Genomic DNA, 16,502 nt, shown 5'->3' with positions numbered 1-16,502 from the left:
AAAGAATTAATAATTATAATCGAAGCTTTCGAAAAATAGAGACTATAGCTCTTAAGAACTAAATACGAAGTCACTATTTATATAGATTATAAGAATCTTATAAACTTTACGACGAATAAAAATTTAAATAAACGATAAATTAAATAGAGTGAGTTTTTATTTAAGTTTAATTTTCGAATTATTTATTAAAAAGGTTTAGAAAATAGTAGAGTAGACGCTTTTAATAGACGACCTAATTATGAAGTTACGGTCCTTAAGGAAACATAGGTAATCCTTAAGTATAACGATAACGGTGATTTTATACTTATTATAAAACTTTTTATGATAGTTAGAAGAGTTAGCGTTAGCCCGTTTAGAAAGATAATTCCTAAACTTATTATAGAAGTTTATAATGTTCGAATATACGGCTATTAAGGTATTATAAAGATATAGAAACGGATTCGTTAATATTACGATAAAACCGTAATAAAAATAGAAGTCGCTAAGGCTATTAAAGACTGCGATATTTATAAAAAAAGTAAGAATAGCTTTTATAAGCCTTATAGAGAATTATAACTATTATTAGTGCCCTTAAAGGTATAGTACTTAATCTCCTGGGATTTTATTGTTAAACTATTAAAGTTTAAGGAATTATTAACGAATGTATGGTACGATAGTATTTTGGTTATTGTCGATCGATTTACTAAATTTATTTATTTTATATTATATAAAGAAGTAAGTAATACTAAGGAATTGGTATATACTTTCCTTAAAACAGTTATTACTAACTACGGCTTACCTAAGGAAATAGTTTTCGATAGAGATAAGTTATTTACCGTTAAATTTTAGAAATCCCTAATTTTATAACTCGGTATAGACTATAAACTATCGACCTCTTTTTATTTATAAATCGATAGATAAATAGAAAAAATTAATTAAATTCTTGAGACTTACCTCTGTTGCTATATAAATTACGATTAAGATAATTAGGTAGTATTATTATTAATAGTTTAGTTTGTATATAATAGCGTAGTTAACGAAAACACGAAAGAATCCCTTTTTTACTTTAACTATGGATTTTAATTAACTGTATATAGAGAAGTACGCGAAGGACTATAGGCCGTGAAAGCCGTGGTAGACGTGAATAAACTTAGGAAGATCTAGAAGGAAGCCTCCTTGGACCTTGAGTTTGTGCGGCAGTATATAAAAAAATACGTTGATAAATTAAGGATTAGTAGATTAACTTTAAAAAAGGGAGATAGCGTATATTTTTTTTATTATAATATTAAAACGAAGCGATTAAATAATAATTGGATTATAAAAAACTTAGACTTTTCGAAATTATTAAAAAAGTTTTACCGGTTAATTTTAAATTAAAACTTTTAGATACGATGCGATGCTATTTAGTTTTTTATATCTTACTCTTAGAATTAGTATTTAAGGGATTATATATTAGAGATCGTATTATCGTCGAATTTAATAAACTAAAATACGAGGTTAAACGAGTTATCGATTACCGAATTAAGGAAAAACGAGAAGAGTATTTTATTAAATAGAAAGATTATAAATACGAGGATAATATATAAAAACCCGTTACAAACCTTTAGAACTCTTAATAGCTTCTTAAGGAGTATTAAAATCAAACTCAAACCTAGTACTCTTAGTTATTACGGCGTCCTAATTAATAATATTAAAAATATTATTAGTTTACGCTTCCTGAGTTATTAAAAAGACGCTCTTAGTATCCTTAGGAAATTCCTTCGATACAATACGACTTTTTTTAAATACTATTTATTTTTAAAAACGAAGGCGTTTTAATTTAGATAATAATTTATTTAATTTAGCTTGAGCCCTTTAGTAGGCCTTAGCTTTTTTTTATAGCTCTATAGCTCTCTCTCGAAACCACGACTTTTCCGTTTACTTTTTATAATTAAAACGATCGGACTCTATTATTAAATAATTTACTATATTTATTAATCGGGACCCACAGGAGATAGTCCTTAAAAACTTATAAATATAAATAGTATTAATAGAAGTATTATATAAAATATTTAGATAATAGTATATTCCATAAATATCGGAATTAAGAAGGATTAAGTAACGAATACCCCAAGAATAATAATTCGAATACGGTATTATTTTTATATTTTTATTAAAAAAACGAATAATATATAATAGACGGCGACGAAACGTAGCTATTTGTAATTTCGATTTTTTAATTCGATTTAATATAGTGTTAGTATATTTTAACGAAAATATTTAATAATTCCTTAACTTAGGAATAAATGACCTATTTATAGGCCTAAGGATTAGACTTTTGAGGGGAGGAGCTAATATTACGACTTAATACGTATTACTAAATTAAGGCCTTACCTTATAAAACCTACGACGGCTATTATATTATATATATAATAATAAAAATATAAACGGCTTTTTTTAAAACAAAAGAATTATAGATAAGTTATATAATTACGATCGTATAATAAAATAAAAAACGGACGCTTATAAATAAATAAGACGGACGATTATAGAAATATAAAATAAACGACCGTTTAATAAACCGTTAGATAATAGTAAATAAAATATTATAAAGGATATATTTATAATTAGGATTTGTATATAAGATGGCCTAAGCTAGGCTTAAGGATAGACTTTTATAGCTTTTTTAATAATTAACTTTTTATATTAAATTTAACGATCGCTTTTAGTTATTTTTATTAAGAATCTTATTAATAAGATTACGATTAATTACCGAAGCTTTCTTATTTTATGATTTATAGATAATAATTTCTTTGAAGCTATTTTAATGACGATTATTATTATGAGTATCGTAGCCCCGACTTTTATTAACACAAACCTCACTACGACTAGCTGGCCGTAACACCAAGGTACCCTAGAGAACTCTAAGTACCCTAGAGAACTCTAATATAATATTAGATATATATTAAATATAATAAGATATATCTTAATTAATATAAGAGGTTAAAATCTATCATAAATATATTTGAAATTAGCGATTTTTCACAATTTTAATGATATATATTTTATATATAAATATATACCTATAAATATATATCTATATTTTAAAAGCTATAGACTTAAAACGTGTTCTTATATACGCATCTAAATAACGTTCGAACTAGAAAACCTTTTTATAAAAAGGGCCTTTTCAGATCTTTATATAAGGTTTCGTATTCATATAAAGTTCAATACTTATATAATTAAATATATTAGTTAAAACTATATCTAATAACTAACTAAACTTAATTCGCACATAAGCAACACATGCGCTTATATGTGCTAATTATTAAATTATATATAGAGGACTTTTCCTCTCAGTTTAACAGTTAGATTCATTATCAATACAATCGATTCATTCATCACCTATTCATTGACCCTTTCACTCACTTTCACCTCTTGTTCACCCATTTACCTCTAACTAATATAAACTTTAAATTCTTAATAACTTATTACCCTTAAATAAATAGATAATTAAAATAAAAACTTTAAACTATCAAAGCCGTATTACGAATATAGTATATATTATATTTAAATATAAATTAGCTTAAGGGTATTATTATTATATAATCTAGCTTTAATAACGGATATATTATAATAATAAAGTATTTACTAAATAAATTATTTTATAAGTTTAAAATTAACAGCTTATTAAACTTATTAAATAATATAAATATTATTTTTAATAAAGATATATTTTAAAAAAAAGCTAAATTTTTTATTATCGAGGGGTAAATATAAATAAAAATAATATTTAATAAAGAATATTGCTATATCGTTTTTACTTTAAGAGATTTTATTTATTTTTAGTTAAAAAAAAGCTATAAACTATTTAAAAACTTATTAAAAAAAATATCTTTTTAATATATTAAATTAATACGAATAGTAAAACGAATCGGTCTTTTAATATATAAGCTTAACTTTTTACTAATTATAAATATTTATTTAATAATATTAATAGCTTATTTAATATATATTTTGAATTTAAAAAAGGATCTTTTTTATTAAATAGCATTACCGGCCGTACCGATAAATATAGATAATTTATAATAAATAAAATTAAAAGATTAGTTTAGTTATTATAAAATAAAAAGAATTTTAAATAAACGCTTTTTAATTAAAAGTCGAGGGCTATAGAAAATTTAATACTTTATTAAATAAAAAGATTACTTTTATTTTTATAATATTTAAATAGATGTAAAAATAATAAAAGTATTAAATTTAATAAAAACCTACGAGCGATAGTTAGCCGACGCTAAAAATAAATATATTTATAATATACCTATAATAAAATTAAAAGCTATTTAGTTAATATTAAAAAAAGTAAAAAAATTACTATTTAATATATAAAAAAAAAAAAAAATTAAGACGGGTAAAAAAATAATATAATAAAAGGTTTTTAAAAAGATTTTTTTAAGAAATTAATAAACCTAAAACAATAATAGTTTTTTTAATTTTTTTAGGAAATTAAAAAGAAATTAAAGCACTATCCTTATTTTTTAATAAAGTAATTATTAAAAAATAGCCTCGTTATTTACGTAAGTTAGCTATTAATTAATAAGAAAATTTAAATAATAATTTACTTTTTAAAACTTTATTATTAAATAGTAGCGTAATAATATTATTATTTATTATTATAAAATTTTAAAAATTTCCTAAAGAAAAAGCTTATTAAGATTTATATTTATAAAAGCTTACGATTTTTTATATAATCCTTTTTATATACTTATATTTATTATTTTTTTTTTTATCAATTTTTTTTTATTACTTTTTTTTTTTTTTTTTTTTTTTTTTTTTTTTTTTTTTTTTTTTTTTTTTTTTTTTTTTTTTTTTTTTTTTTTTTTTTTTTTTTAATTTTTAATTTTATTATTATATTATCGTTACTTATATCTTTTTTATTAAAAAATATATTATTTAAAATAAAAAAAGATTTTTTTTATAACCTTTTTTATATATATTATAAAATACGGACGTAATATTTTATTTTTAATATTATATATTAATATTTATTAAAAGATTACGATTTTAAAAATTTTTTTTATATATTTTATAAAAACGGCTATTATTTAAGCGATTTTAAATTTTATAATTATTTCCGTACGTTATATATTTATAATAAAAAAGACGGTTTTATTAAAAATATTAAATTAAATAAACGTATAAAAAAATACTTTTATAAAAATAAAATTTTTTTTTATTAATTATAAAGTTAAGTTATTAAACGCGGCTATATTTAATTAAATATTTTTATTATTAAATATATTATTTTTTAAAACCGGTTAAATTTTAATATTAATATAAATAAAAAGTATATTAAATAAGTTTTTTTAAAAAACCTTTAGCTATTTTATATTACTAAGCTCGGCTAAAATAATATCTTTATATATAAAAGTTAAATATTATTAAATCGTATTTAAAAACTAATAATTTTTATAAATTTCGACCCTTTTTTATCAAAACTTAACGATAATAAAAAATTATTTAATACGTTCGATATAAATATTAATACTAAAACTATTTTATAAACTCCTATTCTTTTTATTATCTTTATTAAAATATTAGTTATATATATAAATAATTAAAACCGTAACGTTAATAATATATATATTATTTTCTTTTAACGTATTAATAGAAATTATTTTATTATTAAATTAATAACGGAAGTATACGAGTTTTTTTATTTTTTTAAAATAATTTAGGGTTTAATTAAAACCTTAGCGGCTAATAATGTTATTAAAAAAGACTTTACAATAATAATACTTAGTTTTTAAAATAATAATTTAGGAATAGGAAAAGTATTATAAGAGTTTTTTAATAAATCTATTATAATTAAGTTTTTTAAATTAGAACTTATTTATTAGTTATTTAATAGCTTTTATTAAATTTTTATAAGCGTATCGCTATTAATTTTATTAACGAGGTTATAGATAATATTTTGTTTTAAAACGCTTAGCGATAACTTTTCGTTAATACGCTTACCTTTTATTTTTTAAAAATAAAAATTATGTTTATAGGTATAAATATTATTATAATTATAAAAAAAGCTTATTTTTTAATTATTAATAAAAACTTTTATAAATTCTTATTTAAAGAAATAACGTATAGATTTAAGCTTAAGCCCGATTTAGTTAATTAGAATAATAATAAGTACGTATTGATTTTATATAGCGAAGGTATTGTTAATATTAATATTATATATTACGTAATTTATATAATTTTTATGAATTTAATTATAAACGAATCCGTTATCCTATGCCTTTATTTAATAAAAGTCCTTATTATATTTAGACTTATTATAAATATAGTTAGATTTATTTATTTTATAAATAAAACTATTTAAAAAGGATATTATTATAATCAAGAATTCGTTTTAATTTTTTATGTAGAGAAACGTAAAACTACCGTTATAATAATTATTATAATTAAAAGCTATTTTTATAATATTAAATTTAGTTAAGCTAATTTTTATTATATAACTACGGTCGAGCTAAATATTTAAATTATAGATAACGTATTTTATAACGACGTTATTATTTTATTTTTTTATATTATTAACAAAATAACTAAAGTTTTAAAAAATATTATGGTAAAAAAAGCGATAAATAAAAATTAAAATTAAGTTTTTTAATATTATTTAAGGCTTATATGCGGTGGATATTAATATAAATTAAAATAAAATTATTTTTATATTTAAAAACGATACTCTTATAAAAAATAAATTAATATATATATATTTACTTTTTTTTATATCTTTTTATAAAACTACGTATTTATTATTATATTATTATATTAATTTTTTTATATATCTATTTATTTTATATATTAAACTATATTTTTAAATAAAGCTCTTTTAATATATAATTTTTATAATAATATAAATTATTATATTTATAAAGATTTCGTAATTAAAATTAATTTTTATATAACGGTAATTATTATAATTTATTATTAAATTTCCAATTTTTTTTTTATATAATTATTTAAAAAAAAAAAGTTACGAAATTCTTAAGATTTTTTAAAAACTTTTTTTAAATAAAACGTTTAAAAAAGTTTAAGATTCTTTTAAAATTTCCTTAAGATTTTTTTGAAATAAATTATAAAAAAACTTTAAAACTTTTAAAAAAACTTTTTAAAAGAAATTATAAAGAAATCTTTAAGATTTTTTAAAGGTTTTTTTTAGAATTTTTATAATATATTTAAAAGATTTTATTAAAAAATTTATAAAAAGTTTTTAAAAAAAGGTATTAATATATTATTTTATTTTTATTATATAAAAGCATATAATATTCAGGCCTTATTTTATAAAATTTATAACGGCTATTATATTATATATATAATAATAAAAATATAAACGGCTCTTTTTAAAATAAAAAAATTATAAATAAGTTATATAATTACGATTATATAATAAAATAAATAATAAACACTTATAAATAAATAAAATAAATAATTATAAAAATATAAAACGAACGACCGTTTAATAAATTATTAAATAATAATAAATAAAATATTATAAAAGATATTTTTACAATTAAAATTTATATATAAAATAGCCCGAGCTAGGCTTAAAAATAAACTTTTATAGCTTTTTTAATAATTAATTTTTATATTAAATCTAACGATCGTTTTTAATTATTTTTATTAAGAATTTTATTAATAAAATTATAATTAATTACTAAAGCTTTTTTATTTAATAATACTATTTGTTTAATATTCGTAGCTTTAACTTTTATTAATATATTTATTATAATTAATTAGCCGTAGTAGTTTAATTATTTTTATTTAAAAAGTTTATTTTATAAAAAACTAACTAAATAATATAAATATATCAATTATTAATAATAATAATACTACGCAGCGTATTAAGGTAGCTATATTTATTATTTAATAGTTATATAATATAATACTTAAATTTAAAAATAAAAATAAATAATTTTATATTTAGTTTATAACGCCCCGATTTTTCTTAATATTTAAAACTAAATATTTTAAATTAAAACTTTATAATAAGTTTTTAAATACGCTTTAAAAAATTTTTATTTATATTAAAGCTTATTTATATTATTACGGAACCTTTTTTATAATTAAAACTAATAAGATTTATTATATAATACTTTTTTTTAAAAAGGATATTTTTATTTAATTCGAACTTTTTATAAAGGATTATTTTAAAAATAAATATAATTTTTAAAATTAAAATATAAAAAAGATTTTTAATAATTATAATAAGTTCGAAAAGAAATTTAAAAAAACTTTTAATAATTTTAATAAAAAACGAATTACTAAATAAAAATTTATAACTTTTATATAAAAAAGATCGGTTAATAAATATATATTAGAATTCCGATAAATTATTTTTAAATTTAATTAAAATAAAAATATATTAATAATAGTTTTTTATTATAGTTTAAAAGAAAAAGTTAAAAACGACTTTTTTTATTAAGACCGATTAAATGAATTATATAAATATTTTAATATAATTATTAAAAATAATAACTAACTATACAAATAACGTTTTAAATATAAAAAATAAAACGTATAAAATAATAGACCTAAGTTTCATATTAAATATAAATATAGATTAATAATTACCGCTATTAACTATTATAACGGACTTATAAACCTAAGTATTATAAAGAAAAATTAACTTTATTAAAAAACAATTTAAATGTTATAATTACGATAAGTTAGGATATATAATTAAAAATTATAAATAGTTTAAACGAATTCAATAACGACCCGTTTTTAAAAAATAAATTAACATCGCTTTTAAAAAAATACTTTATAAATTACTTTCTTAAACCATATATTACGATAATAATTATTTTATTTATTAAAATAATAAAGAATAATTAAGATAGTATTTTAAAAAACTTTTTAATAAAACCTTTATTATAATAAATAAATAAAAACGTTTTAAAATTATTAAAAATTATAATAAAAAGTATATTTAAATATTTTTAATAATATACGAAGTAGTTAAAATATAACTTATTAGTTTTTTTAAATAAATATAAACCTTTATAATAATAAAAAATAGATTAAACAAAAAAATAATAATTAAAATTAAAAACGATTTATTTTAACTAAAAGACGAGATTTTAATTTGTAAAATATAGATTTTAAATAGATTTATTTATATAATATAACGAATACTTAGTAAAATAATTTAATATTATAAATATCGCTTTTTAATAATAAAAAATTATAATAAAGATTATATTATTATATTAATTAACTATTATAAAGTTAATCGATTATTAAAAAAAAAACGATTAAATATAAAAATAATATTCGTTTTATTCTAATAACGATTTTAAAAATAATTAAAAGTTAAAACAAAAAAAACCTTTTTTTAATTAAAATACAAAATTAATAAAAAAATAAATATTATATATTTAATATATAGATTTTAAATATTAAAAGAACGTTATTATTAACGTATTAAAAAATTAAACGAGGCTTATTATATAATAAACGCTTATATTTTTTAATTTTAAATTATAAAAATAGTTTTTATTATTTTATAATAGCGATTATATAAATAATTTGAAGTAATAATAAAAAACAATATATTTTATTTAAAATTAAATTTTTTTATATTTAAAGAAAGTATTAAATTAGATAATTTAAATAAAGGAATTATTAATAATATATTTACGAAATTTAATATTAAGTGATTAAATTACGACACTTTTTTAAATAATATTAATATATTAAATTACGAATAGTTTATAAGTTAATAATTACTTTATAATTTAAATAAACCTTACGACGTTACTTAATAATATATTTAATTAAAAATTAATTACAGGATATTACTTAATATTAACGATTTTATTATTAAAAAAGAAGCTAATTCGAATAAATAATTAAAATTATAAAAATCCGTAAGCTTTTAAAAAAAATTAAATTAGCTTATTAAGGATTTAAAAAATTATTTATATAACTAATATATTTTAGGTATATAATTTAATATTAACGTATTTAAAAATTCTATATTATTTTTTAAAGGGAGAGTATTTATTAATAAAAAAATAAACGATATTTACGATATTATCGACGTATTATATTTACTTATTAAAAGATAAAAATGCTTTAATTTAGTAATTAATTATAAACGATTTATAAAAAAAAGGTAAATATTAATTTTTAAAATTTTAAAAAATTAAATATATTAATTATAAAGAAATAACAAAAAATAATTAAAATAAATAAGTTTTTATATTTTATAATACTTTTTAATAAGGAATATTTATAAATTAAATTTTAAACAAACGAATATAATATAAATATTATTATCGATAACGGCGCTTAAGGAATTTTTATTTTATTAAAAATAGTAAATAAATATAACTTATTATAAATATAAAAATCAAACTTATATACTTTACGAACGGTAAAAGGAAAATAAATTAATTATAACGATAAATATATTAATTAAAAGACTATATATTTTATAATATATATTAATAATTAATTAAAATAATTAAAATATAATATTATAAAAATTAGAAATACCGACGTTATTTTAAAAATTTTATAATTACGAAAATATAATTTAAAAATAGATTAAAGAACCGGTTATTTTTAATAAATAAATTTAGTTATTAAACGATTTAAAGAAAAGGGTTTAAACGAGTCTTATATAATATTTAATGAACAAAAATAAATTAAATATATCGTATTTATTAAAATAATAAAACTTATTAAAATATTCGTACTTAATATAAACGATCGAGAATTAGACCTATTTTAAACTATATTTAAAAAATATTAAATTTATATAAGGAAATTAATATACGGGTATAAATATGTAATATACGGGCATGACTCTTACATAAGTATAATAGCTACACACTATCATTAGCCTAAAAGAATATATAAATTATAAATACTTCGTTTTAAAAGCAATAAAAGCTCTTTTATTAACATTTTCTTATCCTAACATATTTATTTAAATTATTTTATATTAAATTATATTATACTTATTTTTAATTTTTACGTTTTTTATATCTTTTTATTATAATATATAATAAATAGTAAATTAATATTAAATCTTATTAAAACCTTATTTAAATAATCGCGTCCGTTAAAAAACGGCCTCGTTATTATTATTAATTAATATCTTTTATTCGTACTTCCTTTTTTAAATATTCGTTTATAATACTTATTTATTAATTCGTATTCCTATAGATTTCCTTATATTAAATTTATTAAATTAACTTTTAATTTAAAGTTATAATAAAGTTATAAATTAACTGTTTTCTTATTACTTTTTTTTTTATATAAACTTTATAATAATCGTTTTATTATAGCTTTTTAATAAACGGCCTTATTAAATTATTTTAAAAATTATTAATAGCATTTTCTTATATTAAACTTTTAAATTATTATTTTCCTATATAATTAATTAACTAAAAATAAGTTATATTAAGTTTTTTAACTTATTATAAAAAAATATAATAATTTTAAAATTTAAAATCTTAATAATATAAATTTTTTAAAAACGTTTTTTTTTTAATTTTTAATAAAAATAAACGTTTTATTTTATAAAAAATATCTTAATTATAAACCTTATATAAATTATATAATAATAAAAAATATTTAATTATATTAAAATAAAATAGTCGTTTATATAATTTTTAATAAAAAAGGGTTATAAATAATTATCGATTAATAATATTATTTTTATTATTTAATATTATTTTATAATTAATTTTAAATATTTAAAAAAAAGTATATTTTAGAATTTATTTAAATATTTTAAATTAGTTTTAATATATTAATAAGTAATTAATATTTTATTTTTTATATAGGACTATATAAACTATAACTTTTAATTTTAAATTATATTTTATATAATATTAATAAGTCGGTATAAATAACTTAAGCTATTAAAAAAATAGCTTTTAATATTATTATTATTAAACTCGGTTTTTAAAATAATATAAATATTAAAATTTTAATATTTTTAAATATAATAACGAGCTTATTAAATTTTAATAAAAAGATATATTTTATAAAAATAATATAATATTAATTATTAATTATCGAACTTTTTATAAAAATTATTTTATATTTTTTTAAAAATAACCTCGGTTTTAATAAAAATAATAAGTTTTTATATTATAAAAACTCCGTAATATATATAAAATATTAAATTTTTAATAAATATATAAATATACGCTTAGTCGTTATTATTTAATTCCGTTATTAATATTTTTAAAGGTTTAATATTGTTTTTATAATCTGAGCTATTATCGGTACCTTTTAATCGTTTTCTTTTTATTTATTTTTATTTAGTTTTAAATATAATATTAAAGTTAATATAATAAATATAAATTTAATTCTATATATTAACGAATTTATAAGCTAAGACGGCTTTTATTTATTTATTATAATTAATAATAATAATATTTAATAAGCGAATCGAATATTAATTAATTAATTAATAAATATTCTCCGTAAAGAACCGGAACTTTTTTAATTTTTCGTTATTAATAAGGCCGAATACTATTTTAAAAATAAATTGAATATATATTTAGTTAATAATTTAAAATAATAGAAGTTTAAAACGATTCGTATTATATATATTATTAAAATTAATTACTTTTAAAAAGCGTTTTTATATTAAAAAATAAAATAAGAATATTTATATTAAATTAATAAGCTAGTTAAGCTCGTTATTAGTTTATTTTATAATATAAAGTACCTCCCGCTTATTAAAAACCTTTATTAAAACGGCTATTAATAAATAACCGTTTAATTTCTCCTTATTTATAAAAGCTTTAATATTATAAATATTTTATTAAATAAATATAAAATTTAAAAGTTATTTTTAAATAATAATATAAATATCGCGGGCTTTAATATTAACCCAACGGTTAATAATTTTAATAAGTTTTTTAATTAATAATATAAGCTTTTAATATAAAAAATATATTAAAAAACTAAAGCTTAGCCTATAGTTATATTAAATATACTAAGCTTTAATATATTATTATAGAAACTAAGCGCCTTTCTTTTTTATTTTAATAATAATTATTTATTTATAATTATATTTTTACGATTTTTATTAATATAACCCCGTATTTTTTATAAACCGCGGTTTATTAAAATAAAGATATTAAAATATATATTTTATTGTTTTATTTTTATATATATATTTATATCGATAAATAATATTAAACCTGTTCTTTTTAATAAATAAGTTAATTTAATTAAACAAAGTATTAATTATAGACTTTAAATTATTAAAAATTTATAAATTTGAAATTAAATTAAATAAAAACGAAAATAAACGTTAACTTAAAAAATAAAAACTTTATAATAATAAAATTATTAAATTTATTTAAAAATTAGTAAAAGAATATTTTAAATAAAAAAAAAGGGAATATAAAAATAAAGGTAATAAAATAAACGTATTAAATAAATATAATAAATAACCTTATCTCCGTTATTATTATTAAATTTATTTAGAAAAATTAAAAAATTCTTTAATTAATTGTTATTTTTCTTTTATTACTTTTTTATTTAAATATAATATAAATTTAAACTTTTTTATAAAAATAAGTTATATAAATTAATATTCCTTATCTTATAAAGTAAACTTAAAAATAAAATACGATAAAAATAAACTATATTCTAAGCTAAATATTAATATAATAACTTAATAAATCTAAGTAGTTATTATTAAAAATATTTTATAAAGAAAAATTTCGTAATTATTTTATATTTTAATAAATACTATATCGTTTTTATATAAATTATAAAATTAAATAACTTAATAAAACTAGTCTAAATAAAAAATAAAAATATTTTTAAACGTATTATCGTTATTAAAATTATAATAATTACTAATATTTATATTTAAATTATTAATAATAAAAAGTCGTAATATAAAACAATATTTATTACGTCGCTATTTTAAATTAAACTTATTATTTAAGCTTAAGTTTTTAGTTCGATATAATAAGTTATATTTTAATAATAAAAGGGTAAGCTTAAATATAAAAGATTTTAATATAAATAATATAGCGATAAAATTTTAATTAACTAAACAATATATTACGATTATATATTAAAAAAATTCCTAAATATTTTTAATAGGACTAATAAAATTAAAATAAGGTAATAAATTTTTTAAGTTAATAATAATATATAGTTATTATACTTATATAAGAGTTATACCTGTATATTAATTATTTATACCCGTATATTAATTCCTTTATATAAAACTATTTATTTTAAAAAAAGAAATAGGACTACTAAAATATAATAATTAAAATATAAAAATCGAATTAAAAAAAAATATAACTTAAGTTTTATTTATTATATTTTATAAATTAATTTAAACGTAACGAACTTAACGAATATATTAATAATAAATTTAAAAAAAAGTTATATTAAATTATTATCTTTTTTAATAAAAATATTAATCTTTTTTATATTTAAAAAAAGTAAAAAGAAACTTAGACTTATAATTAATTATAAAAGATTTAACGAAATTATTAAAAAAAATTATTATTTATTATTTTTTATTTTAGAACTTAAGGAAATATTATATAAAGCTTAATAATTTACTATAATAAACCTTAAAAAAGTATTTAATTAAATTAGAATTAAAAAAAAAACGAATAAAAAACGGTATTTTAAACTTATAAAAGACTTAATAAATATTGAATTATACTTTTCGGACTTATTAATATATTTAAAAAATATATTAATATTTTTATAATCGCTTATTTTAACAATATTTTTATTTTCTTTTTTAATTTTAAAACGTATAAATAATACGTTTATATAATATTTTAAAAATTTTAAAATATAAAGCTTTTTACTAAGCTTAATAAATACGAATTTTATATATAAAAAAAAGATTTCTTTAATTATATAATTATATTAAAATAAATTATATATAAATATTTAAAATAATAATAATTAAAGATTAGTTTATATTTATTAATATTAAAAACGTATAATTATTTTTAAAATTCGTTAACCTTTATTAACGATTTTTTAAAAATTATATTAATATTATTAAACTTTTTAATAATTTAATAAAAAAAATAAAACTTTTATTTAAAATAAAAAATATAATAATATTTTTAATAAAATTAAAAATTTAATTATTTTAAAATTAATAATTATAATTTTAAACTTAAAGAAATTATTTAAAATCGAAACCGACGTTTTAAATTTCGTTATAAAAATTATTTTAAAATAATAAAACTAATAAAAAATACTTTATTTTTATATATTTTATTTTAAAACGTTTTATAAGGTAGAATTAAATTAATGAATTTATAATAAAAAATTTATTATTATAATTAAAACCTTTAAAAAATAAAAATTATAGTTTTTAAAAATTAAATACGAAATAATTATTTATATAAATTATAAAAATTTTACGAATTTTATAATAAATAAAAACTTAAATAAATAATAAAATAAATAAAACGAGTTTTTATTTAAGTTTAATTTTTACATTATTTATTAAAAAGATTTAAAAAATAATAAAATAAACGTTTTTAATAAATAACTTAATTACGAAGTTACGGTTTTTAAAAAAATATAAATAATTTTTAAATACGATAATAATAATAATTTTATATTTATTATAAAATCTTTTTTAATAATTAAAAAAGTTAATATTAACCTATTTAAAAGAATAATTTTTAAACTTATTATAAAAGTTTATAATATTTAAATATATAACTATTAAAATATTATAAAAATATAAAAACGGATTTATTAATATTATAATAAAACCGTTATAAAAATAGAAATCGCTAAAATTATTAAAAATTATAATATTTATAAAAAAAATAAAAAAAGATTTTATAAGCTTTATAAAGAATTATAATTATTATTAATACTTTTAGAAATATAATACTCGATCTCTTAAAATTTTATTATTAAATTTATTAAAATTTAAAAAACTATTAACGAATATATAATACAATAATATTTTAATTATCGTCAACCGACTTATTAAATTTACTTATTTTATATTATATAAAAAAGTAAATAATATTAAAAAATTAATATATACTTTTTTTAAAATAGTTATTATTAACTATAGTTTATTTAAAGAAATAATTTTAAATAAAAATAAACTATTTATTATTAAGTTTTAGAAATTTTTAATTTTTTAGTTTAATATAAATTATAAATTATTAACTTTTTTTTATTTATAAATCGATAAATAAATAGAAAAAATTAATTAAATTTTAAAACTTATTTTTACTATTATATAAATTATAATTAAAATAATTAAGTATTATAATTATTAATAGCTTAGTTTATATATAATAACGTAGTTAATAAAAATATAAAAAAATCCCTTTTTTATTTTAATTATAAATTTTAATTAATTATATATAAAGAAAATATATAAAAATTATAAATTATAAAAGCTATAATAAATATAAATAAATTTAAAAAAACTTAAAAAAAAACTTTTTTAAACTTTAAATTTTTATAATAACGTATAAAAAAAT

General features: G+C 14.7%; 2 protein-coding genes across 2 annotated transcripts; both read left to right on the top strand.

The window, feature by feature from the left end:
• Window positions 1-14,428: 14,428 nt before the first annotated feature.
• On the top strand, window positions 14,429-14,575 carry CORC01_00013 (uncharacterized protein; the record flags this gene model as incomplete). The annotated part of the gene is made up of 1 exon (XM_022611671.1): window positions 14,429-14,575. A coding segment is annotated over one exon (147 nt), but the record flags the coding sequence as incomplete, so codon positions are not given.
• A 1,414-nt stretch (window positions 14,576-15,989) lies between these two features.
• Window positions 15,990-16,139, top strand: CORC01_00012 (uncharacterized protein; the record flags this gene model as incomplete). Its single annotated transcript, XM_022611670.1, has 1 exon — window positions 15,990-16,139. A coding segment is annotated over one exon (150 nt), but the record flags the coding sequence as incomplete, so codon positions are not given.
• Window positions 16,140-16,502: the final 363 nt, after the last annotated feature.

Source organism: Colletotrichum orchidophilum (genome assembly GCF_001831195.1).
Source record: "Colletotrichum orchidophilum strain IMI 309357 chromosome Unknown Scaffold_1.1, whole genome shotgun sequence".
NCBI classification, from domain to species: Eukaryota; Fungi; Ascomycota; class Sordariomycetes; order Glomerellales; family Glomerellaceae; genus Colletotrichum; species Colletotrichum orchidophilum.
The sequence above is the reverse complement of the archived record's forward strand: the minus strand, read 5'-3'. Positions and strand labels throughout refer to the sequence as shown.